Source organism: Sorex fumeus, unplaced genomic scaffold, assembly GCF_029834395.1.
Source record: "Sorex fumeus unplaced genomic scaffold, SorFum_2.1 ptg000007l, whole genome shotgun sequence".
Classification (NCBI taxonomy): domain Eukaryota; kingdom Metazoa; phylum Chordata; class Mammalia; order Eulipotyphla; family Soricidae; genus Sorex; species Sorex fumeus.
In genome coordinates, this window is record NW_026606064.1 from 28451614 (window position 1) to 28476410 (window position 24797).

Here is a 24797-nt window from a genome sequence, read left to right on the forward strand (position 1 = left end):
CTCTCTCTCTCTCTCTTCCAAGGACATAGAGGTTTTATAGAGGTGAAAACTAGAATCAGAATTCGAATCCATATCAGTCTGCTATATTTCCTCTAAATTTCTAAGCTATAGTATTGCTTAGAGAGACACAGAGTTAGATGAGAGCTTATGAGATCATTCTCTATCATCTACAACTCTAAGTAAGTATGACCACAGCTGACTATCAAAGGTGATTGCTACCCACCATTTGTCATGGTAATTTCACTAAGAAAAATCTGAATTTCAGTATGGGGTTTATTAACAAGGGGTGCTATCTAAAGTGAGATTTACCTGTCTAGTTATAACATTTTTTGGGTAAGTATCAAGCCCAGGGGATGAGTGCCTTGCCCAAAATACCATGGTTTGTCACTGGGCTAGAATTAGACCGCTATAGTTCAGTGCTGTTTCCACTATACCCCCACCGGCTTCTATATCTGAGAGCACAAATTGTCTCCAGTAATATTTCTGGGTTGTTCAGAGTTATAGAAAGTAGTTGGTTGTTGTTCTCCTAAAGTACATACTAGTAATTCTCTTGACTTCTAAAATAAAATATAACTTAATACTTACTGCTTTGATGAAGTCTACTAAGATAAGTTCTATCTATTGCTTTAATTTCCCAGACAAAGCAAAAGTGTCCTTTCGTTGTTCCAGTGATGCTAGACAGTTAAAAATATTTTATTCTTAGAAACATTGTACTTTATAGTGCTTTGGTGGGATGATTGGTAACAAAGATCATCACCCTGATGCTGGGAAGGACACAGTGAACTCACAAAGGAATATTCTTGTCTGATTCATACCATTCCTGTGTGATTTAGGTATTCTGAGATTACAGGGAAAGGATAAAAAGAGAGAAGTGGGAAAAGAGCTTATTCTAGTTGAATCTGACTTCCTATCCTAGTACAAACATTTCTGTCCAAAGAGAAAAATATAGTTTCTAATGAGAGTAGCCCACTTGAAAATGATGAGAATTGGACCCAGGGAGAATGCGGGGCAGGAAGAAGAAGGAAAGTATGCAAAACACACTATGGCAATATAGCCTAGAGTCTGTTAACTGGGATGATGGAGGTGACCTGAATAATACTTATTTTTAAGATGTCCATGAACTGGCCATAAAATAAAGCTAAAGGCAATAAACACAGTACAGAAAAAAAGATTTGTTTACGAAATATATTTCTTTAGAATACGCAAATTGAATTCAGGTGGGATAAGGTTAGGGGTTTTTGGAAATCGGTGTGAAGTCCAGAATGGAGATTCGTGGATATACATCATAAAATAGAGTACCAGGAGGACACATCTGCAAGTCTTTTGATTTTGTGGTGATTACTGGAAACATTAGATTGAAAGAAGTTGCCAAGGGACTGAAGGTAGGTGAAGAGGGAAGGAGGCCAAAGACAACTCCTTGGGAAACACTTGATTCAGGGTGTGGGAAGAAGACCAAGTGCCTGAGGAGCAGAAAAACTAGGGCAGAGCCATGCCCCAGGAACTGTGGGAGGAGAGGTTTTTCATAAGAAATGAAGGATCGACTTCAACATGCTGGAGAAATATACCCATGGCCAGATATTAAGACAAGACCTTGGCTTTTTTTTTTTTTTAAGGCATTGTTTCAGTGGCAGTGGGCTGGAGCGATAGCACAGGGGGTAGGGTGTTTGCCTTGCATGCGGCCAACCTGGATTCAATTCCTCTGCCCCTCTCAGAGAGTGGCAAGCTACTGAGAGTATCCCGCCTGCACGGTAGAACCTGGCAAGCTCCTTGTGGAGGATTCGATATGCCAAAACCAGTAACAACAAGTCTCAAAATGGAGACATTACTAGTGCCCGCTTGAACAAATCAATGAACAACGGGAGGACAGTGCTACAGTGCTATTGTTTCAGTAAGGCTGTAAGAGTATCTCTGGAGTGAAGATAATTGTCAAGAAACAGACATTTGGAGACTGTAGTATTTTTCTAGTCTTGGGAAAGTTGATCGAGTTTGTACTGTATTTTTTGACAGGAGTTCATAGGGCTTAAGAGACAGAAACCCAGCTGAGCCCTAAAAGAGGATTTATTGTTTCATGAAGAACTAGAAAGTCCAGAGGTGGGGCTGGTGGGACTGGCTTCAAATGCTACTGGATCTCAGGGTTTAAAAGTTACAAGAGTCAGTGAAAATGATGGTGATTGCCAGAGGGAAAGGAGATGGGGTTTGCAATAAGCAAAGGGTCCTTTTAAAGGAGGGGGGAGCAACACTAGAACTTTAGTGCTGGGAGTGGTGCCAATGATAGAGGTGTGACCTTTAACCCTTGGAATCCTATAATAATGTGTTATAAACCAGAGATAAGTCAATGAAAAAAGAAAGTTGTATGAAAGTTTTCTCATGCTCGCTCTTCCTTAGTGTCATGTTTCTAGTCTAGTGATTAGTTGCATTCATTTGCAGTGCAAATAATTTGTCTTTATATACTATAAAATGGAAACTGGTGACCCCAAGTATCTCTTTGCATTTTGAGTTCTAAGATGATTACCTAAAGCCTTTCTCATTGCTCTCAGCAGAAGGGTCCTACCTAGAAACACTTTATCTTGACCAGATCTGCCTTTTGTGCCTTGAACCAGTCAGTCTTTCAGGATAATATTGGCTGACTGGATTATGGCTCATCCATACAGTGACTTCTAGGAGTGAAGATGTGCTGGAAAGAAAGACAGTAATTACCATAACGTGTTGATACTGTGCCAAATGTTTTTTGAATGGGTGAATCTGTAATAGATTTTACTGCTCCAATAAGGGCAGCAACATCACTGTTGTCCATTCACCAAGTAGATTGAGACGTGATAGCATCGCCAAAGAGAAGAGAGTCATGCCTTTTAGTTTAGTCCCATTTTGAAAGAAAGCTACTTTTCCCAGGAACCCAGCACATTTTGTAGATCAGAGCTGGAGTCAAGGTCCGCTTCCAAGAGAGTCACTAGCATAAGAGGTATTAATACCGATTGGAATGTACTCACTGAGCTACACAGTGAGAAAATGTTAAGGTGTGAGTGAGTATTTGGTGGATAACCAATGATGTCACTCAAGGTACTTTTGCATACTTTTCACAGCTTGCCCAGTTTATGTCTTTCACGTTGAACCCTTTTTGAAGTCAAAGAAGATTTTCCAAGGGCAGGGTCTGTTGTCACACTTCTGTAAGTTTTTTGGTGACCACATTTTTTGAAACTTGAAGTTGAAGGAGAGGTTAAGACAAATGATTTCATCTTAGCTTGGTTTTATTGATGTTAGAAACCATATCATTCTATATTTAAAAAAATCCCAATTCTTCTAGTTTTATTTAATGTTACTTATTTAAGAGAAATGGGAACTATCTTGAAAAGTTTCAGAACTTTGCCTTATCTGTGTGGTGTTTGGTGTGTAGCAGAAGGTCAATATTTGTCAGTTGATTGGACTTAAATTTTTTGAAAAAAATATATTTTCCATATACAGCTGAATGGTGCATATATTTGTTGCCAGATAATAAATGACTAGATTATCAGGATGATTTTACTCAGTAATCATTGCCAGATTTTTACTGATTTACCTATATTATAAAGTTTTCTATGTATTATTCAAATAAGATGTAGGAGATGCCAAGGCCATCAGAGTGCAGGTGGAAAATAGGTTTTTTTGAACTGAATAAAGTCTTTTATTATATAGAAAAGTTCTAGTTGACTTGTGGACTGAGTTTGAGCAGAAAAAGACTTATTTTTTTCCTGTTGAGAAACATTACCATTTTAGTTTAGTATGAAATGTACAGAAATATGTAATACAATACGTAGACAGGAAATAGGTTTTTTTTCCTTCTCTGTGAAGAAAGACTACTAAAAAAAACTTGAAAAAACATGGCTGGGAAGATAAGATAGCCCAGTAGATAGAACCCATGCCGAGTGTGTGCTAGGCGTTGAGGTTGAGCGTCAGCCAGCATGTCCCACTCCCAGCACCTCTGAGGATAGCCCTGGTGACTGTCCATCAATAAACATGAATCCTTGGAAATTTGCATAGAGGGCTTCCTAAAACCTTATGTTCATAAAACATTAAAAGTTCACACATGAAAGTCAGATGAAGCAGCAGACCTCTTCCCTGGTATGTGCAGAAATAAAGTAAGTAAACATTGCCAGTTGATTCGGGACTCTGATATATTATATCAGATGAGGTTTATTTAACCTTGATAGGAAGAATGTTCAAGGGGAACTTAGCAGATGCTGTTTCATTAACCCTTTTTATACACTAAAAACAAAACAAAAATATCTTTTGGACCTCATTTATGGAAAGAAACACAAAAGAGCATTGTACTGTTTCTAGATTTTTTTCACTATTTTATTTTATTCACAGCTTTTTCTTCCTAGGATTTACCTTATTTAGCTGTGCTGTCGAACTCTGGGCAAGGCATGGAGAAAGCAGGCTTGCTTTCCTCATCTGAAATAAAAACAGGAAGGGGCTGATGGCAGTGTACCCACCTGGCCCACTACACATGGTGATGATTTGTCTTAACATTTTTTGTGAAGGCAGCATTGGCTTATGAGGCTTATAAGATGAGGTATTTTTAAAGCTACAATTTTTATCAATATCTCTCCCCTACAGTTATTTGAGTCCCTCCACTACATGGTTATTTTCAGGTTATTGTAGGACTGGATCAATAGCACAGCGGGTAGGGCATTTGCCTTGCACGTGGCTAACCTGGGTTTGATTCCTCCGTCCCTCTTGGAGAGCCTGGCAAGCTACGAAGAGTATTCTGCCTGCACGGCAGAGGCTGGCAAGCATACCTGTTTTTGATATGCCAGAAACAGTAACAGGTCTTACAATGAAGATGTTACTGGTGCCCGCTTGAGCAATCGATGAACAACAGGAGGACAGTACTACAGTGCTACAGTGCTAATATTGTAGGGGGATGAAAATGGAAAGTGCTATTCAAATATTAGTTTGTTGGTTACTACTGAATATTGATACCAGAGATCCCTAAACAGCTGCCATTAATCTTGAGCTCTTGAATTTTCACAGGAGTCAACATAGTTCTGAAACTTGAAAGTAAGGCTTACTATGTGAATATGTATATGGTTACGGATTTATTAAAGGGTAAGATTATCATTTTGGTTATGCTTTCAAAACTCTTGCCAACCTTTTGGATCCTGCGGATGGCAAATTATACTTAGCAAGTGCTCGTTCTTTGCTCTTGCTAGACAGACTCTTTTCTATGGCCATCCTTGCTCCATTTGGTTTGGAACTGGAAGTACTTTCTCTCAGGGACAGGGAGTTGTGTCTCTGATGCATTTAAAGTACGTGGCGCCATGCTCATCCACCCACCTGAGAGAATGTAATGACTGAAATTGCAGGAGAGGCAGCCTGGATATGTTTGGTACGATGTGTGATGGTTGTGATGGTTTGAATGTTAAAGATCAGTTGGGGTGGGAAAATGTGGGTATGAAAGAAATGGTGAGCCATGAGAAAGGACATCTCTGAGCAGTAGATAAATATCGATCAGAAGGGTTGGGCAGTGTCAAGTAATTTTCTGTCAGGACTTGGCCGTAGAGTATGCATCTCTGCAGGTAAAGGGAGGTCTGTGGAATGGATGGAAGCCTGAGGCCATGTACTTTTTGATTTGTTACCTACTCCCTGGGCTGGAGCGATAGCACAGCGGTAGGGCGTTTGCCTTGCACGCAGCCAACATGGCCAACCCGAGTTCTATTCCTCCGCCCCTCTCGGAGAGCCCGGCAAGCTGCTGAGAGTATCTCACCCGCACGGTAGAGCCTGGCAAGCTCCCCGTGACGTATTCCATATGCCAAACACAGTAACAACAAAGTCTCCAATGGAGACGTTACTGGGCCCGCTCGAGCAAATCGATGATCAACGGGAGGGCCTTTACTTTACTTACTTACTTACCTACTCCCTGATCTCTTGGTTCTGTGGAAGAAAAATTGCCCTGAGTAAAGCTTTCTGTAGTGTGCTTGCAAAGCATACTTTGGGCCTTACTGCCTTAGTTCCATTGCCTCCCTTGGCTTGTTCCACCCCTTCCCTCAGCCCCTCAGCTCATAACAGCTGCTAGAAGCCATGAACCATTATCTTCCTTCCCATAATCTGATACATATGTTTCTCTCTCTGTCTCTGTCTCTGTCTCTCTTTCTGTCTCTCTCTCTCTCTATGTGTGTGTGTATTTGAGTATATATGTGTATTTTTTGGGGAGTCACCTGACGATGCACTGGGGTCACTTCTGGCTCTGCGCTCAGGAATTAACCCCTGGTGGTGCTCAGGGGACCATATGGGATGCTGAGAATTGAACCTGAGTCAGCCCCGTGCAAGGCTAACTCCCTACCCGCTGTGCTATCGCTCCAGCCCCATGAGTGTGTTTCTTATACCTCCTTGTACCTCCGGTTCCTGGCTAGAATTCCAGTCACATGGGTGAATTTTTTAAATTATTATTAAAAATATTATGATTTACAAAGTTGTTCACTGTGCACTTGTTTCAGGTATTTAGTGTTCCAACACCAGCAGTGTGACCTTCCTTCCCCCAGTGTCCTCATTTCCCCTCCCATCCCCAACCTACCCCACTAGGCACATAAAAAATTTACTTTATATTACTTGTTCCAACAAAACGTGAAGAGATTGCAAATAGAATGATCAGAAAATAAATCAATCAGAGCCAATTTGTGATTGCTCAATGATTTTACCTATGTAAGTAAGGGAAATGAAACCCTTCAGTACAATATAATAAAATGCTTATTCTCATTTGCATAAGTCATCAACTTGAATTTAAAGTATATTGCATCAAATTTCATTTTATATTTGAATCTCATTATGGTAATAATCATGCTTTACCTGTTTTTAATAAAACTTTAAACAAAATTCTGTGCTAATATATTTTGAAGTTTTCATGAAACAGGGAAAGCCTACTTATGTAATTTCTCAACCCCCCCGCCCCACATTTTATATAAACACTGTGATTTGCAAACTTGTTCATGATGATTTGGTATAGGCATTCAGTATTCCAGCACCAATCCCACCACTATTATCACCTTCCCTCTACCATTGTCTACTATTTTCCCAACCGCCTCTCAAGCCTACCCTCCTACTAGGCTCACAATAATTTATCTTCTGTTGCTTGTTATCAATAAACGGCTAACAGAATGATCAAAAAATATTTCCTTGGAAGAAAATTCATGTAAATTGTTTCTCACCATGGAGACATTAAGTCCTTGTATGAGGGATTACTAAAATGTTACAGGTTAAGCATTCTGTTTTACTGTTTGAGATTGGTTGCCTTCTATGTTACACAGCCCATCCAATCTGGTGTGCTACTACTGGATTATCAGTGTTGTAGAGTTTGAAGATGTTGCATCAGGAAATCCAGAATTTTTAACTTGGTGGTACAGCTGGAGTTAAATTTTTAACTCATTGGAGTGTGGCTTTGGGGTGTGGACATGACTACCAGGGCTTCCAGAAGTACCGGGAGGTGTGGGGAGGCAGTCTATTTCAACTCCACGGAAACCTGGAGATCTCAGTAACAAAGACTTTTCAGCAGGTGAATTTCTGGGTGAAGCTTGGTCTTGAGACAATGGAGTCCAGCCAGAAGCATGGTGGAGATTTTATGGTGTGGGAGTGAGTGGCTGCTGGGGGGTTCTACAATGAAATTTTCGTAGTGAACCAGAAGAAATGGAAATTAGAGCACTTTTCAGAGATAAAGCTCCAATTGGTTTATTCTCTACTTCACACTGACTACTCATTTAAGCTGCTTCCCAAGGGAAGGGGTCTGAATATAATTCAGTGTGTTTTCGTGAAGGCTGGATCACTGATTCTACACCTTCAGATTATTTTCTGAAGTGTGGTCTGCCTATTCAGAGACACTGTTAACCAGTGTCTGGGTAACCAGCAGTGTTCCTGCTTCCCCCTCCTGGGAGAAATGGCATCTGGAAGTATCATGTAGCAGAAGCATTAAGAAGAAAGGATATAGCTGAGAAACCTAGCATCCCTTGGAAGGAGTCCCTAATGGGAATCCGGGGTCCTTATGAATAATAAATGCACACATGACAGAGCCATAGAGACATTGCACACTGAGCCACTTTTATCCTGTTTGCTGGAAGAGTTCCAAATCCATGGGGACAGTGGAAGGCTGATGGATCACTGCTTTCTTCTCCCTCCACCCTTTCCCTGACTCTCCTCTTTTTGTTTTTGCTCTATTTCTAGGATCGTTGTGTAAGCAGAATAAAAGGAATTGCCTTGAGGTGGACTGTGACCCTCCTCGGAGTCCTTGGAGGACTTGTTTTTAATTCTGGTCATGTTGAACACACAGAGTGTGTTGAGATAATTCTGTTGACCAATAGACTGCTGTTCCCATGTTTAAAATCTCCACTCCCCCTTTCTTAGGAAAATATACTCTAGAATATGCTGAGACAGAAAACTGTTGCCCTTGCACTTTAAATCCAGCTGGGGATCGGGTAGGAGAGACAAATAAATAAATAAATAAAATCTAGTCAAGTAGTTCTTCTCTGTTAGGAGAGAAAAGTGGGGGAGTAGAAATGAAGCAGAGATGTGAAGATAATCATTAAGCCCTTTCCTCTTCTTAAGGAAGCAGTATTAACTTTTTTGAATCCAGAGTTGAATGTCAGTGCTTATTTGAGGCAAGTAGTTTCTGCTCATGTCAGGTCCAGAGCATGAGAATGCTAAATGAATATGACGTCATGCATGCCCATAAGGGACAAGATATTTCAGAGAGTCTTAACAAGGGTGTATGGTGCTGCCAGCAGGTCAACCTGTACCTGCGGGATGAGTGCATCAGCAGCCTGATGGTCCCTTCAGGCTTCTTGATACCGCAAAATTGCCCGCTGTGCCTTTGGCTGGACCCCAATAACTTGGTGTCAATTTCACCAAGAAATTAAACAGCCAAAAGTTAGGTCTGTGGAAGCCACACCCACAAAACACCTGGCTTAGCTATGCAAGCCCATTTATTGACCTTATTTCTGAGACCCATAAATCTCAAAAGAGGAAAAAAACAAATAGGAAAAAAACAAAAAAATAGGCAAAGAGACTTAACAAGTTCTCAGTAACAGACAGAATGAATGCATCTAATGAGAGCTTCGTCCTAAGTACTTACGGTAGATGAGAAATTGCTCAGTGGGTTAGACTGCATACTTTGCATGCAGGAGGCCCAGATTTAATCCCTTGTACTACATGATACCCATGTACAAAGCCAGGAGTAGATTCTGAGAACCACCAGGTGTGGTTCCCACCTGCCCCCTACTTCAAAAAGAAAAGTCTCTGTGGAATTTAGGGAATAAGGCATCAGTATAGTTTCATACGAGTGCTACAATCTGACTTGGGCTATGTTGACAGATAAGATTTCAATTGGCAGAGGACGGAGGAGGGTATTTCAGGTGACATCTGGAGAAATGAAGTGAGAAGGGACTAGAGGATCATACTTAAGTTGGGTTAAGTCAGTAGGGAAACAGACCTTTGGGGGAAATGCTTGGAGGTATGCTTTGGGGAATCTAGGTCTCACAAGAGTGTGATTTAGTGGTTTGAGGCAGGGCCCTGTTAGGAGTTCAGGATAGTAATCCAGGAGGACGTAGACTTAGTGTGAGTAGCAGGAAAGGGTGTAGAGTGGCCTTTAGGTCTTTTATGGACTTTTGAAACTAAGGAGCTTTAAGCCAGTGGTGCTGGGAAAGAAGTGACACCTGTGACTCTCAATCCTTTGCAAACAGAGAAGTCTGCCAATCCACTGCCACCTCTAGTTCTCATTCAAATGACTCTAATTCACAGCCATTAGAAGAATAGCAAGGGGCGGGAGTGATGGCACAGCAGGTAGGGCATTTGCCTCACATGCATGTGGCTGACCCGGGTTCTATTCCCAGCATCCCATATGGTTACCTGAGCACCACCGGGAGTAATTCCTGAGTGCGTGAGCTAGGAGTAACCCCTGTGCCATGTGTGACCCAAAAAGAAAAAAAAAAGAAGAAGAATATCAAAAAGTGCCAATACTCTTGGGCTAGGGAGACAGTACAGGGGTGAAGGCACATGCCTTACTTGCAGCCCATCTCTGTTCCATCTCCAGCATCACATGGCCCTTCAGGCACTGCCAGTGTGGCCCAGTAGCCCCCACAGCACCACCAGGCAATCCCTGGCAACTGCACTGCCCAAGCAGCACTGTGTCATCAGGATCTTGATTTGAAAGATAGCCAGTTGGTCTGAAGCCATTCAATAAGAGGGGAGGTCTCCTTCAAAAAAACAGAAAAAAGAATGAAAAAAAATAGACTATACATATATATATACTGCAATTTTTATCCCTGTATATAATATTTATATTCATATATATATTAAACTTATATCCCTGTATATATTCCTGTAAATAATCCAGCAATATTACATTAAAAGAATTTTCTGGGACCAGCCAGTAGTTCCTTAGGGGATGAGACACTAAGCTGTTGAGTCTAACCCAGACAAATCCAAACACAGAGAAGGAAGTGGGATTTTTTTGGGGGGAGGTGGGAAGGAGGGGAGAAGGAGGGCCAGCATTGGTGACAAATTGTTTCTGAGAATCACTGTGGTCCTTCCTTTTTTCCTTGTGAGTTACAAAGAAAACTCAACAGAGAACATTTTCCTCAACACAGCCTCTGAATTTGGGTCACACCTCCACTCTTGGACAGCCAAGGATCCCCATTGCACCCTTTTCCCACGCCTTCCCACCGACCACTTTTGCTGTGGAAGGTTGGCACTGTTGGGCCTCAGGAAGAATCTCCATGATGGCAGTTCTATGCTCCTGTTGACACAGTCCTTGTTTGTGAGCCCTGGTCTGTTGGATGAGGGTTGTTGCTTCTCAGACATGGCTATTCACTTGCCAAGTCCACTCTGTTCTGCCTCTTGGGCAGATTGTTTCTCAATCTCTTAGTGACACAACAGTGAAATCTCAGGGCAGGAGAAAGTGGATAAGCACGGGAGCCAGCCGAGAATTGGAATGCTGGCTCCTCCTCTTACTGGCTGCATGGCTTGTGCCAAGTCACCTAACTTCTCTCAGGCTACTGATTAGAGATGATTTGGAGGCAGGAGTGTCAGTCAAACACTTACCTGGGTGCTTGCAACTGTTCTGTGCTCATCACGTAGTATGTTTTGTCCTCCAAAGATAATCGACTCTGCCCCTAACCTGGTGACTTCATCACTTTGCTCTCTCTGGGTTGGGGTTTTGGGACAGGAAGCACCCTCTGGAACTCCTAAAAGAAGTACTGGGTTCATCAAATAAGCAGAGTGTGAGGAGGCTTTGGAGGGGGTGCTGCCTGATGCTGTAGATCTCTCGCTAGTGAGTAGCTGGTGATTATGGACAGAGGTGTTCGGCCAGGCCCCTTAGGTTGGGTTTGCTCCAGGAAGAGCAGAAGGAACCCAAGCCCTGGCAGGTGGTGTGTTGTCTTGGTTGGCACTGTCACCAGCTGCTGTCATTCCTAGTCTGGTTCGTTTTTCCAGATGCTGGGCTTGTATTTCAGGAGAAGATACTTGTGGAGAGTTCATTTGGTCATTTCTATTAATGAGAAGCAATGGAAAGAGGGTAAGTTTTGAAGTTAGGTAAATTTAGTTTTCCCATGGCTTATATAAAGACCAAGGTTTGGACAAAAGAAGTTCATGTTTTGGCTAATGTGTTGTTGAACACAATTTTTTTTAACAAGTCACCAGATGATCTGTTTTTAACCTTTCCCTTGTTACTTGATAAAAACAACACTTTTTCTTGAGCCCTAGTGCCAGACATTTTAACTCTTAAGAAAATTCCAGATATAGGGACATTATTTTAGAGACAGAAGAATAGGAATTCTGTAAGAAATTTGGTCTGCTAATAGCCTAATTTGAGGTGGACTTGAGTTGAGTAAGACTGGTCTTTCAGACATCTTCGAGAAATAGCCAGGGTGAAGTGAGGACTCGAGGCCTACTGCCATTTATGGCCCTGAAGATGCAATTTGATCTTTGAAAATGTGGCCTTCTGGGCTGGAGTGATAGCACAGCAGGTAGGGCGTTTGCCTTGCATGTACCCAACCTGGGTTTGATTCCCAGCATCTGATATGGTCCCCTGAGCACCACCAGGAGTAATTCCTGAGTCCTGAGCCAGGAGTAACCCAAGAAAGCAAAATAAATAAATAAATGAATGAATGAAAATGTGACCCTCTGAACAACATGACAGCTGTGTTATCACCTGAATCGAATTAGTGAGGTTGGGATGCAGAGAGAGGGCCCCTGGAGAAGGCTTGCTCCGAGCGTGTAAAGAAAGCGTATGGGATGTTCTGTGTGGCATGTGAATGGGCAGCACTATTGAGGAGAAAATTCTGGTTTCTAACTTGCCACACACCCTATTCTTGGGACATTTGTACTTGACTTATGAGACAAGAGTGAGAAACATGGTCTATTCGAAGGTAGTCTGTAACCAAGTTTGATCCCAGATCTAAGAATGCAATCATGGGCCTTATGCAAGAGAATCAAAGTTTTCACTGGAAGCAGCTTTGCAGTTGGGTATCTCATGGGTGAAGAGGAGGTTTTGGGGTGAGGTGTTTAAGGTTATCAGAGTGAAACTGGCTGGTCCAAAACCAAGATGAGGCAACAGGGAGATAGTATAGATAGGGGTTAAGGTGTTCGCCTTGCCTACTTCTGGCCCTAGTTCCGTCCCCAGCAACACATGCTTCCCTCAGCCCTACCAGGAGTGAACCCCGAGCACTTAGCCAAGAGCACTGCCACGTATGGCCCAACTCACCCCCACTTGCAAAAATAGAACCAAAGGGATTTGTTGAGGAGAAATATTTTCTAAATGAAAACACTGAGGCGGTCTTACAACCATTCATCTCCTCATTTGATGGTAGACACTAGGAGGCAAAAGTCCTCCTGGCTGATTGTCCGAAGTCAGCTGCTATGAGCCTGGATTGTGGCATGCAGTGGAGTAAGCTGGAGAAATCGCTCAAAGGAAAGTGCACTCCTGAGCCACATCTGTGACCCAGAAACTTTAAAATAGTATGTGAAATTTTTCCTTTAGTTTATCTTTCTGTTACTTATATGAGACTGACTCTATTTCCTGTTGACTATAAAGTATATGTTCAGGTACCAGAGAGTTGTTTCACAGGCTGGAGCATATGCTGTGCATTGAGAAAATTTGGTTCCATTCGTCCCCAGTACTCTGTGGTCCCTTATTGTTGAGCTGGGAGTTGCCTCTGAGTACTGCTGGGTATGACCAAAAACAAAAAAACAAACAAAAGGACAGGGGCCAGAGCAATAGTATAGCAGGTAGGACTCTTGCCTTGCCCTTGGCCTTTCTGGAGTCAATCCCCAGTCCCACATATGGTTCCCCAGGCCCCACCAGGATTGATCCCCATGCACAGAGCCAATAGTATGCCCTGACTGTTGCCAGGCGTTACCCCCCAATGTAAAAAAAAAAAACAAAAAATAGAAGATCTATAGGGCCTGGAGCAATAGTACAGCAGGTAGGGTGCTTGTCTTGCATGCGGCTGACCCAGGTTCAACCCCTGGCACCCCATATTGTATCCTGAGCTTGTCAGGAGAGATACTCAGGCACTGAGCACGCTAGGTGTGACCCCAAAACAAGGGGCGTTGGTGTTGGGGACAGGACATGCACTGAGATTTCTTAGAAAAGGACAAAGAATTCTTGCCCTTTCCTTACTCTACTTTTATCCTCATTTCTTTTGTCTTTATGTTTTCTTTAGGAAAATTCGTATTAAAAATTATTTAGGCCTTGGTTTGGAAAGTTGTGATTACCATCTCATAAAAATGTTCAGTTTATGCCTGTATTTCACATGAAATACACTAAGCTTGATTTTAGAGGTCAGATTGTTTTACGTCCGAAAGGCATTGCTCCCAGAGGGATTGGTTCACTGTGATCTGTGTAAACACTCCTGCCTGCTGACCAGTAGTCTGTATTTATGAGGCACTTGGAAAACACTGCAAGCTGCAGAGTGACCATGAATAGCAGACTTAATTTGGTTTAATGTGTTTTGGCTTGCTTGACCTCACCAGAATAAAAATGTGTCTGTTTAAATGATTGTATTGGGAGTTTAAAAAAAAATTCTAGAGACATTTATCTCCTGGGAAGAATCTTGGGATCACTTTAGCCAGGGTTTAAGTCCATGTTTAATGTCAGATAAACTTGAGAAATGTTTAACATAGAGCTTTAATTGCACATCGGTTCATTGTGAGTTCTGAATTTTAAGAGTCTGAATTACTATTTTTCCCCCCCTTGCTACTTTGTTTTTCTAGACGATTGGCTGGCAACGACCTTTCTTTTATCCACCCAAAGGCCTTGTCTGGATTGAAAGAACTCAAAGTTCTGTAAGTAATGCAATTTTAGAGTTTCACAGCTGGCTGTGTATTTTCTTTCTGCATAGTCAACATGCTTGGAGCTAGGTTAAGCACAGTTTCTTTTCGTTCAGGATTAAAAGATTTAAGGAGTGGCCCACAGGTCCACAGATAGTGTGGGAGGCTAGAGGTTGATTTAGGCAAACTAGGGTTTAGATAACAGAAGATAAAATCTAAATGATCAATATTCTGACCTCCAGTGCAGACAACTGAAATGTTAGGTGCTTTGTGTGGCTACTAAATATGCAAAATCAAAATCATCCTTAAGCTCTGCAGGTTGTTTTTCAATTTATTTTGTGGCTGTAAGAACTTTGGATTGGCTGAAGCTTTCCAAGGGAATAGTTTAAAAGAGCGACAAATTTCGAAGTACTTTTGAGCGAAAGGAAATTGAAATGCCTCTTATTTAGCCTGAGAGGGAGAGAAAATAAGCTCCTAGCCGTGGGCAGGAGTTTGCAGCCTGGGGCTTCGGGAGCAGGTGATTTGACTCTGAGCTGCCTTTCTGCCCCTACCTTGCTGCTCAGCAGAACGCTCCAGTTCCGTGAGCGAAATGAGCCCTTTGCCACTCCATTCTCTGTTCATAATTCAGGCCAGGCAGTTATTTTATTAATGTCGCTAGGAGTGACGTTAGGCAGAAATGATAAGGATTTTATTTTCAGCCTTGATGTGTCTCCATTCTCCAGACACTAATAATCATTTATTAGATGATGAAAGCTCTGTTTCTTCCGTGGCCTTTGTATTTACTCAGGACCTGGCTGCTCCTTCCTAAGGGTCCAGAGCCTGTCCTCCTCTTGACAAAATTAGCTTTACCTAATGTCTATGTTTCTGGGGTCTGCTTTATTCTAGTTTGAAAAGACATCAAGGGATCCCAATGGGTTTGCTTGTTATACCTCCCAGTTAACTTGTTATACCTCCCAATTAACATTAGCAGTAATGAGGTGATGAGTAATTAATTAGGGGGCCTTAATTCCCGAGTGTGAAACAACCCCTGGAAATGAAGTTTACCCAGCAGGTCTGTGTTCGGAGATGGCTTGGGATAATAGTCTAGGTTTCACTGCTGGCTTTCACAAGTGTTGTTTCCTTTTTTTTTTTTTTTTTTTTTTTTTTTTTTGCTATTCTCTTCTCTTGGATGCTTTCCACCCGAGTCACTGCATCCCCTTTGGAAATGCTTTTTATTTTTGCAGGGGCTCAGGGAGGATAGGTCTGAAATCTTTTAAGGAAAAAAAAAAAGCTTGGTATTATACACTAACAAAAAATTTCCTTCCAGAACCCTCCAAAACAATCAGTTGAAAACAGTGCCGAGTGAAGCCATTCGAGGACTGAGTGCTTTACAGTCTCTGTGAGTAAAGTTTTGGATTTCTGCATTCTTTAATCACTGGGAAACTGCTCTGGATGCTAACATGTAAAAAACTGGAAAGAGATGCAATATTTTTGTTTTGGGGTATTTGGGAGCCAAACCCTGGCAGTGCTCAGGGGCTACTCCTGGTACTGTGTTCAGGAGCCATTCCTGGTGGTGCTTAGGGATTGAACTGGGTTGGCTGCATGCAAGGCATTACCCCCTTTACTATCTCTCTGTCCTCCCAAAGAGATTTAGTTCTCTTGCCTGGGACAAAAAAATGGTCATTGGTTACTAGAATACCCATTTGCTGAGAGAGAATAAGGTGGTTCTGTTTTGCTTCTCAGTGGTTTCAGAAACCTGGAGAAAGCACTGGACGTATACTACCATGATAGACATACTTCCCTGAGCCTGTCTGTGGCTGGTGTCATCAGCTTTGAAACCAAAATTAAGTACAAGAGTTCTGATGTCTTGTGCCATGACTGTCAAGAAACAGCCACAAAGAGCTTTCTGTTTGAGCTGGTAACAGTCAGAACAAAGTGATTCCAGTTTCTCATCTGTGGACACAGAATACTTATTTGCATATGCCTCTTCCCACTTTTTTATTTATTTTTATTTTTTATTTTTTGCTTCTTGGGTCACACCCAGCATTGCACAGGGTTTACTCCTGGCTCATGCACTCAGGAATTACTCCTGGCGGTGCTCAGGGGACCATATGGGATGCTGGGAATCAAACCCGGGTCAGCCGTGTGCAAGGCAAACGCCCTACCTGCTGTGCTATCACTCCAGCTCCTTTAATTTAATTTTTATAAAGTTGTTCACAATAATTCATTACATTTAATATTTGTACACTAATCCTGCCACTATTGCACCTTCCCACCACCATATTTCGAATGTGAGTTCCCCCCCAAAAGCTGAACTGAAACAATTAATTTTGTATTGCTTGTTATAAATAATCTGCTAACAATGGTTCAATAAAGTTCCCTTAGAGGAAAGCATGTGAGGATTGTTGTATTTCATCCTGGAGCCATTAAACCCGTGTATGAGCTACTCTTGGTACATCAGTGGTATAGAGTATGAGAGGTCGCGCTGCCGCAAATGCAGCCGTGCACTCCAGGAATTCTAAAATTTAAAATGATTATACAGCAGATTCACTAATGGGTAAGGCTCTCCTGAGCCTGTGTAGAGCAGCTGTGAGCATGGCAGTGATTGAAATCTGGAGGTTTTTCCACTGAGCGGGCACATTTTAAAATCTGGTAGTGTAGTTTGGATCTCATGTTTTCAGATTTCCTCTTGTCTTACAATAATATTCCATGTGTATAGAGCCACACTTTCTTTTATTTTGGGGGGAAGGTGTGATAGGCCACACCCAGCTATGTTTAAGGTTCATTCCTGGCTTTGTGTTCAAGGGTCAATCCTGGTGAGGCGCTAGGGACCAGTGAGGTACTGAAGATCAAATGGGGATTGACCAGTTAAGGCAAGAGCCTTACTTATTGTATTATCTCTCCATTCCCTTTATCACAACTTCTTAATCCATTCATCGGTAGTTGGACATTTGGGCTGTTTCTATATCCTGACTGTTGTATACTAAGCACTCCAATGAACATGGATGTGCGTATATCCTTTAAAATTGAATATTTTGTTTTTTGGAGGTCAAGGCCAACAAGTGCAGTTGCTGGGTTGTTTGAAAGATGATTTGTTATTATCATTAGCATTGGGGTCACATATGATTGTGCCTGGGATTTATCCTTGCTTGGCTCTGTGCTCAAATATAACTCCTGATAAGCCTCTGGGAATCATTTGTGATACTGGGAATTGAACCTGGGTTGGCTGTATGCAAGGGAAGTACTTTACCCACTGTACTATATGACTGGAGAGATATTCTTACATTTTTGAGAGATCTTCACACTGCTTTCTGTAGACGTTGAATCAGACTGCATATCCACCAGTAGTGAATGATTTCCATTCTCACCACAGTTCCACTAGCACTATTGTTTCCAGTCTTCTTGATATACGTGCCATTCTTACTGGCGTGAGACGACATCTAGCTCATTGTTGTTTTGCATCTCCCTATCACAGGTGGTGATGAACGCTTTTTCATACATATGCCTATTCGCCATCTCTCTATTTTCTTTGAGGAAGTATGTGTTCATCTCTTGTCCCTATTTTTCCATGAGGTTATTGGATTTTCTATTGTTGTACTTCCTGAGTACTTTATAAATCTTGAATATTAGCCCTTTATCTGATATATAATGTGCAACTATTCTGTCCCATTCAGTAGGACATCTTTTTATTTTACCTTGTCTCTTTTGCTATGCAAAAGTTTTAAAATATGATGTAATCCCATTTGTTTGATTTTGGTTTTGTCCTTGCCTCTGAAGTCAACTCACTGAAATCTCTTTAAGTTCAGTTTTCTAGAAGGTTCTCCCTGTTTTCTTCCCTGTGTTTTATGAATTATGGTCTAATCTCTTGGTCTTTAATCCACTCTGAGTTATCTTTTGTGAATGGTGTGGAATATAGTTCCAGCTTCATTTTAACATGTGGCTGTCCGGTTTTTTTTTTTAACACCATTTGTCCAAGAGACTTTTCTTACTTCATTTCATGTGCTTGGCTCCTTTGTTATAGATTAACTGCCCATAGAAATATTTTTTGCAGGATGGGGGTTGGGGACTACCAGGGGGCACTCTGGACATATTCCTGGCTCCCAGGGATCACTCCTGGCAGGGATTGGGGGACCATATGGGATGCCAGGGATTGAGCCCATATTTGCCACTTTGCAAAGCAAGTTCCCTGCCTTTATCTCCAGCACCACACAATCCATAAGTTTGGAGGTTTTTCTGAGAACCTTTGATTCTGTTCCATTGGTCTTTCCTTATTCCAGTATCATGCAGTTTAGTTATATTAGCTTTATCATATAATACAGAATCAGGAAATGCAGTACACCTTTTCCTCTATTATCTTAGAATTGCTTTGGCTATGGGGGGGAGGGGCTAACGTTAATGGTTCCATATAAATTTTCAGTAGAGTTTATTAAGGTCATTTTAAACAAAAGGGCCAAGAACCACTGAATTGAAGTTATTGTAATTAAAGTTTTGCCAAGATTAAGAAAAGTCTTTGGCATATTTATGTCAGAATTTTTTCATATTCTCAAAAGTTTAGGTAATTTTCAGATTAGGTAGAATCCTGAAACAAGCCAATCAAGTTATTCATTCTCTCTTTGATACCTACTAATTGTGTGAGGTAGACAAATTACTTACACTTTTCTGGACCATTGTTTCTTTAATGCTTTAATGCATGAAAAGCACATGTAGCAATATGTGATATATAGTAAGTATTTAGTAAACCTCTGTAGGTTTCATTAATATTAATAATAATAATAATGTTAGTGTTGGTCAGTTCTTTCCTTTAATATTTGTGTACCCAGTTAGCACAGCTAGATGAAGGGAATGTCTAAAAGGAATAAAGTTTTCTTCAAGGAGGCTAGAGAGATAGCTCAGTGGGCTAGAGCATATCCTTTGCAGGAGGGCATTCATATCCTTGGTCCCTCATTGTCCCTGAGCACATAACTTATCTTTGGGCCTAGAGGGATACCTCAGTAGTCATGGGAACATGCCTGACAACATGCCAGAACTCAGATTTGGATTCTGGCACAAAATGATCCCTTACACACCGGTGATTGTTTCTCTGGAACTCAAGAGTGTAGATCAGTGACTTCCTGCACCTCAGGTCTAATCCATTGAACCATCTGCCTTGTTTGACTCTCATCCACAGAGGTCCCTGGGCCCCTTGACCTACTGTTTGGGAAGCCCAAACAAACAAAAACAAAACAAGAAAATTCATTAATTTTTTTACCTTACTCAAATAATGGGCTGAAGCGATAGCACAACGGGTACGCGTTTGCCTTACATGCAGCCAACATGTCCGACCCGAGTTCAATTCCTCCACCCCTCTCTGAGAGCCCAGCAAGCTACCGAGAGTATCTCGCCTGCACGGCAAAGCCTGGCAAGCTCCCCGTGACGTATTCGATATGCCAAACACAGTAGCAACAAAGTCTCCAATGGAGACGTTACTGGGCCCGCTGGAGCAAATCTATGAACAATGGGAGGACCGTGACCATGACTCAAATAATGAATAGGAATTTACACTGCTTTAGATCTAATCCTAATACTAAATATGCAGTCAGATTAAGGTGTTGTTAAATTATGGTGCTTTGACCTAGAAGAAAATAATGCTAAAATGTAGATTTTTATGCCAGATCCTTGAGGTGATACTTTTTCTTTAAAGGTAGAATTCAAGAAGCTACATTTTAGTTTTATTTTATTTTGGGGAGCCCCAGTTTGAGAGTGTTCAGGAGCCCCCAGAGCTACACCTGTTGGCTCTGAGTGGTCATGCAGTACCAGGATCAAATCCAGGGCCTGTCACTTACAAAGAATAAAACCTATCTCTTGAGATACAGTCTGGCCCAGGATGATATATATATATATATATTTTTTTTTTTTAATCTCTATATATTTCTTACATACGTGGATGTTTTGAGAATCCCTTTGAATGGAAATTGTTGTCATTTTAGTATTCTGGGTTATAAAGATTGGTTTTGACCACATTAGGTATTTGTGTCCTAATCTGTCCTTTAGTTTTCTTTTTGTTTTATTTTGTTTTTAGTAACTCTAAAATAAGTGCACAGACTAGAGACATGACTCAGCAGCATTGGGCTTGCCTGGCATATGTAAGGCCCTAGTTTAATGAATAGCCTTGTATAAATAAATAAATAAATAAATAAATAAGTCTAATGGTAAGCATTTTGGCGAACTGTGTATGTTATAGAAGGACTAACATGAGAATGACTTGTCTCATCTAGAAAAAAAAACCCTTTCTAACTGCATCAAAAGTGAATCATTGGAAATTGTAGAACAGTTTACCTTTTGATCTTAGATTAGATATTCTCCTATTATGGGAAGTGGAACTGAAAATAAAATATGTACAATGAAGTTTATTACATGTTGTAAAAGTTAAACTTTAGGTGTATGGACTGTCATAATGAAGGACTATCTGGGGTATTGGTCGTGTCACCTCCACTTAAATAGTTGTCTTCATTTAAGGTAGAGACGTAAGTGAGGTAGCTCAGATCACCAAAATGCCACGTTATGGAACAGAAAGATTTGTTATGTGTCGCTGACTATAGATTCCATTCCCAGTAGGCCTTTTCAGAGATATGATTGACATGAGTTCCTTTTGAGCAGTGTGACGGAGCTGTTGCTACAGCTACCTAACTTCAGATGGATGTTTGCAGAGGAGCCACCTAAACCTCTTCACACTTTGCTACCTGCTGTCAATTGAAATTTGTCCCATTTTCTTTTATGCATCAATTCATTTTACTTAGGACCTTTATGCAGAGTTCCTGTAGAACTGTCCTTTGAATATTTTTAGATGTAATATTATTATTGTTCTTATTATTATTATTTTGCTTTTTGGACCTCACGTCAGTGTGCTCAAGGTTTATTTCTGTGTCTGGGATCACTCCTGGACAGGCTCAGAAGACTTTTTGCGGTGCGGGAGATCAAACCTGGACAGCCACCTTGCAAAGCTGCAGTCTCTCTCTGGCCCAGTTATTGATGTTTTTATTATTTCCCCCTCCCCATCCCTTCATTGTTGCTGATGTATATTGATGTGGCTGTGATGGCTAGTGGCTTCAGAAAACTCCTGCTGTGTTGCTTGGCAGAGGTTGCTTATCAGGTTATCCGACCTGCGTGCTGCTCACAAGGGGCTTGTGAGGGCTGCATTCCTGTCAAAGTTGTGTTCACTGCAGTTCATGCTCCCAGTGGAAGCACACAAGTTATTACGGCCATGGTGCTCTCTGGACTCACACGTAGTGCTCACTCATGTGCCCCTTAAAGGACACTTGTCCTGGTTGAGAAGCTGATACTTCTTTCTTAGTTGTAGTGCTTGCCTGGGACTGGATTCCTTTTGGTGGTAGTTAGACATACCTACCTTGGCACCTTGGTGCAGCTTACACCGAATGTGGCACCAGGGATCACAACAGCAGAGTGGTCAGGGTCACACTCAGTGCATGTAGAACACTAGGGTTTTGAACTTGTGATCAGATGCTTGCGTGACCCAGCTCTAAGCCCCTGCATTTTTTCCTCAGAGCCCAGAATTGTTCTTATTTCTCAAGTCTTCATGATCAAAATATTCAGTTTGTCTCATTTAAAAGCTTAAAATGATCAAAGGCTAGAGTCTTTTAATTTGGGGTGTTTTCTTTCTTTCTTTCTCTCTTTCTTTCTTTCTTTCTTTCTTTCTTTCTCCTTCCTTCCTTCCTTCCTTCCTTCCTTCCTTCCTTCCTTCCTTCCTTCCTTCCTTCCTTCCTTCCTTCCTCCCTCCCTCCCTCCCTCCCTCCCTCCCTCCCTCCCTCCCTCCCTCCCTCCTTTCTTTCTTTCTTTCTTTCTTTCTTTCTTTCTTTCTTTCTTTGTTGCTTTCTTTTTGATAGATTCAAGTGGTTTGGACCATACTTGCTGGGGCTTAGGTGCTATTCCTGACAGTGCTCAGGATACTGTATGCTGGTAATGGGCGTGAAACCAGAATTGTCCTTGTCTAAGGCAAATATCCTTATCACTCTGTACTGTCCCTTTGGTCCCAATCTTTGAAACAAAAAAGAATTATAGAGAAAACTTAGAAATAGATTCTGGTCTCTTGTTAATAAGTACATTAAAGTGCGTATGATATTTATTAGAAATTTTAATACAGTATTTTTCAGAGAGGCAATAAGTTTTTTCTTCTAAAAAGCTTACTGTGCTCAGCACACACAGAGTGAGTTATATTATGAAGGTTTTCTCTAGCACTGGAATGAGATGGATTAGGGAAAAGAATCAAAGCAATATTTTTAAGATATTGTAGTAGGTGGGCTGGGGATATGGTTTAGAGATCGCACATTTGTCTTGCATTTATGAGGCCCTGGGTTTGATTCCCAGTACTGTTTCCACCCTCCGATTCTTCCTCCCCCCAAAAAAAAAATCCTTTGGGGTGTTTTTATAAATATTGGAAACACAAGGAGCTATGTCAGGTTGGTTTTATTTAAGAAGTAAATGTTCATGGGTTTGTTAGCATAGTGGGTGTAGTAATCAAGTTAGATACAATTGAAATTCTGTCTTGTATTAACATTCTTATCAGCTTTTGAGTCAGTTTAAAAATCTGATCTTCAGACCTGAATTACATGAAAGATTTCCTTGTGGTTTTGAAGTGGTGCTTAAAAGGAGCGAAGTTCATTAGGGGTTGATATTCACCAGAAGTGGTTTGATGCAAGGGTGTGAACTCTCAAATCCAAAAGTGCGTTATTGCTATCAGTGAAAAGATACCATAACAGCCTTCCACAAATCCAGGATAATGGCTAAAGCATTGCCTGAGCAAGATATTTAAATGACATGTTACAATTTTTTTTTCACTAGATTTTTTTCCCCCCTTATACTAGGTCATATTTACATTGACTGTTAAAGAATTTCAGAGCTAGAGAGATAGCATAAAGAATTGTGCTTAGTCTTTGCTTGTAGGAAGCCCAGGTTTGACTTCAGGCACTGAGTCAGGAGTAGCCCCCGAGCACTAGATGCATCCCCAAAACAAAAGAATTAAAAATCTATTTTTGAGAACAGAGAGTAGAGGTACTTTATTGTTTGTTTGCTTCTTCTTGGTTTTGTTTTTATTTTGGGGGGGGAATGGGGGAGTTTTTTAACTATACCTAGTAGTGCTTGGAGGATACTCTCAGTTCAGTGCTCAGATGTTTGCAAGCTGCTCCCAGCAGTGCTCAGGGACCATGTGTTGTCTGGGATTGAAGTCAGGCCCTCTTGCATGCAAAGCATGCATTCAGTGCATTGAGTTATCGCTCCAACCACAAGAAGTATATATTTAAAGACAGAATAGTAAGGGAATTCAGTAAACCTTTAATAACTAAAGCACATTTAAATATTATAGTAGTTTACCCTTGCCATGGGTTTAAATACTAGAATACTTTACACAAGCTCATATAATCTCTCCACTTTGTGAGGTATCTGATGCCTTTACCACATCCACCAAGGGAATCAATTATAGACTTTTCTTGCTCTATTAAGATGAATATTAATCATGTAGGTCCTTGGTACAAAGCCACAGTTCTAAGACGATTTCTCTGTGAAACATTGATCTGGGTGTAAGAGCGTTTCTTTACTTTTATGGGTGTGCCACCAACACCCACAGGAGGATTAACCATTTGAGTCACCACAAATCCTTTTTCTCATTTAACTTCTTATTTAAGGATTTTAATTTTCCTATGTTCTTTCCTTTGTTACCATTACTTATATATGACTTTAAATTGGTGACTTTTTTAGCACAGACAAAATTGTGTTCTTGAGTTTATTGTTGATCTACTATTCCTCACAAAAGATGGTTTCCATTCATTCATTCATTCATTCATTCATTCTCTTAGCTCAGAACTCACCTGATTATCTTACTCTGTATTAAGGCCAGCCCTTTCCTTCGATGGTACCCAGCACAGATTTCAGCCAATTTATACATGGTGTATAGTTTTCTGACCTTTTGCTTTTAACAAAAGGTACTGGCAGCTCTCCTCATAACATTGTATCATATTTTTTTTTCAAGAAGGGGACATTGTGGGGAAAGCATACAGCTCAGGGATGACTTCTGACTTTGTGCTCAGAGATCGCTCCTGGCAGTGTTTATGTGGTGATCCTATGTGGTGCCAGGGATAGAACAGGGTTCGGCTACATGCATGCAAATTCCTTAACCCCTGTACTATCTCTCTCGCATTCTGTCACATCTTAATGAAATTCTTGTATAGAGAGGACTTACTTTCACTGAGTATTTGATTTTATATTGGGGAACTTTGTTCATTTTTTTGGTGAATATGAATGCCCATTACATCTACATAACTCTCATAATTTACACTTTGGAAACACTTTAAAACCGAGAAACTAGGGAGGGACTCACTTTAGTCTATACTCCAGCTCTACTTCTCTGACCTTCATGATCTGGTCCCTGTTTGTATCCCCAACCTGAGTCTCTCGGGACCCTTTATTCCCTTCCTCCTGGGTTCTAATCACTCTGACCTTCTTGGTCAGAGACTTGGAACTGCTGGGACTGCACCCAGCTG

General features: G+C 41.2%; 1 protein-coding gene across 3 annotated transcripts in view; it reads left to right on the forward strand.

Annotated features, from left to right (window-relative positions):
* LGR4 (leucine rich repeat containing G protein-coupled receptor 4) overlaps positions 1-24797 on the forward strand; it is a 118484-nt gene that overhangs the window by 71784 nt on the left and 21903 nt on the right. The window contains exons 1-4 of one of the 3 annotated variants that reach the window (XM_056136353.1): positions 11276-11290; positions 11452-11533; positions 14233-14304; positions 15596-15667. In XM_056136353.1, coding sequence (XP_055992328.1) covers positions 11523-11533; positions 14233-14304; positions 15596-15667 — 155 coding nt within the window. In that variant the 5' untranslated portion in view covers positions 11276-11290; positions 11452-11522. Of the gene's footprint in view, positions 1-11272; positions 11534-14232; positions 14305-15595; positions 15668-24797 lie in introns of those variants that run through there. The other 2 variants (XM_056136345.1, XM_056136361.1) reach the window with 2 other exon arrangements.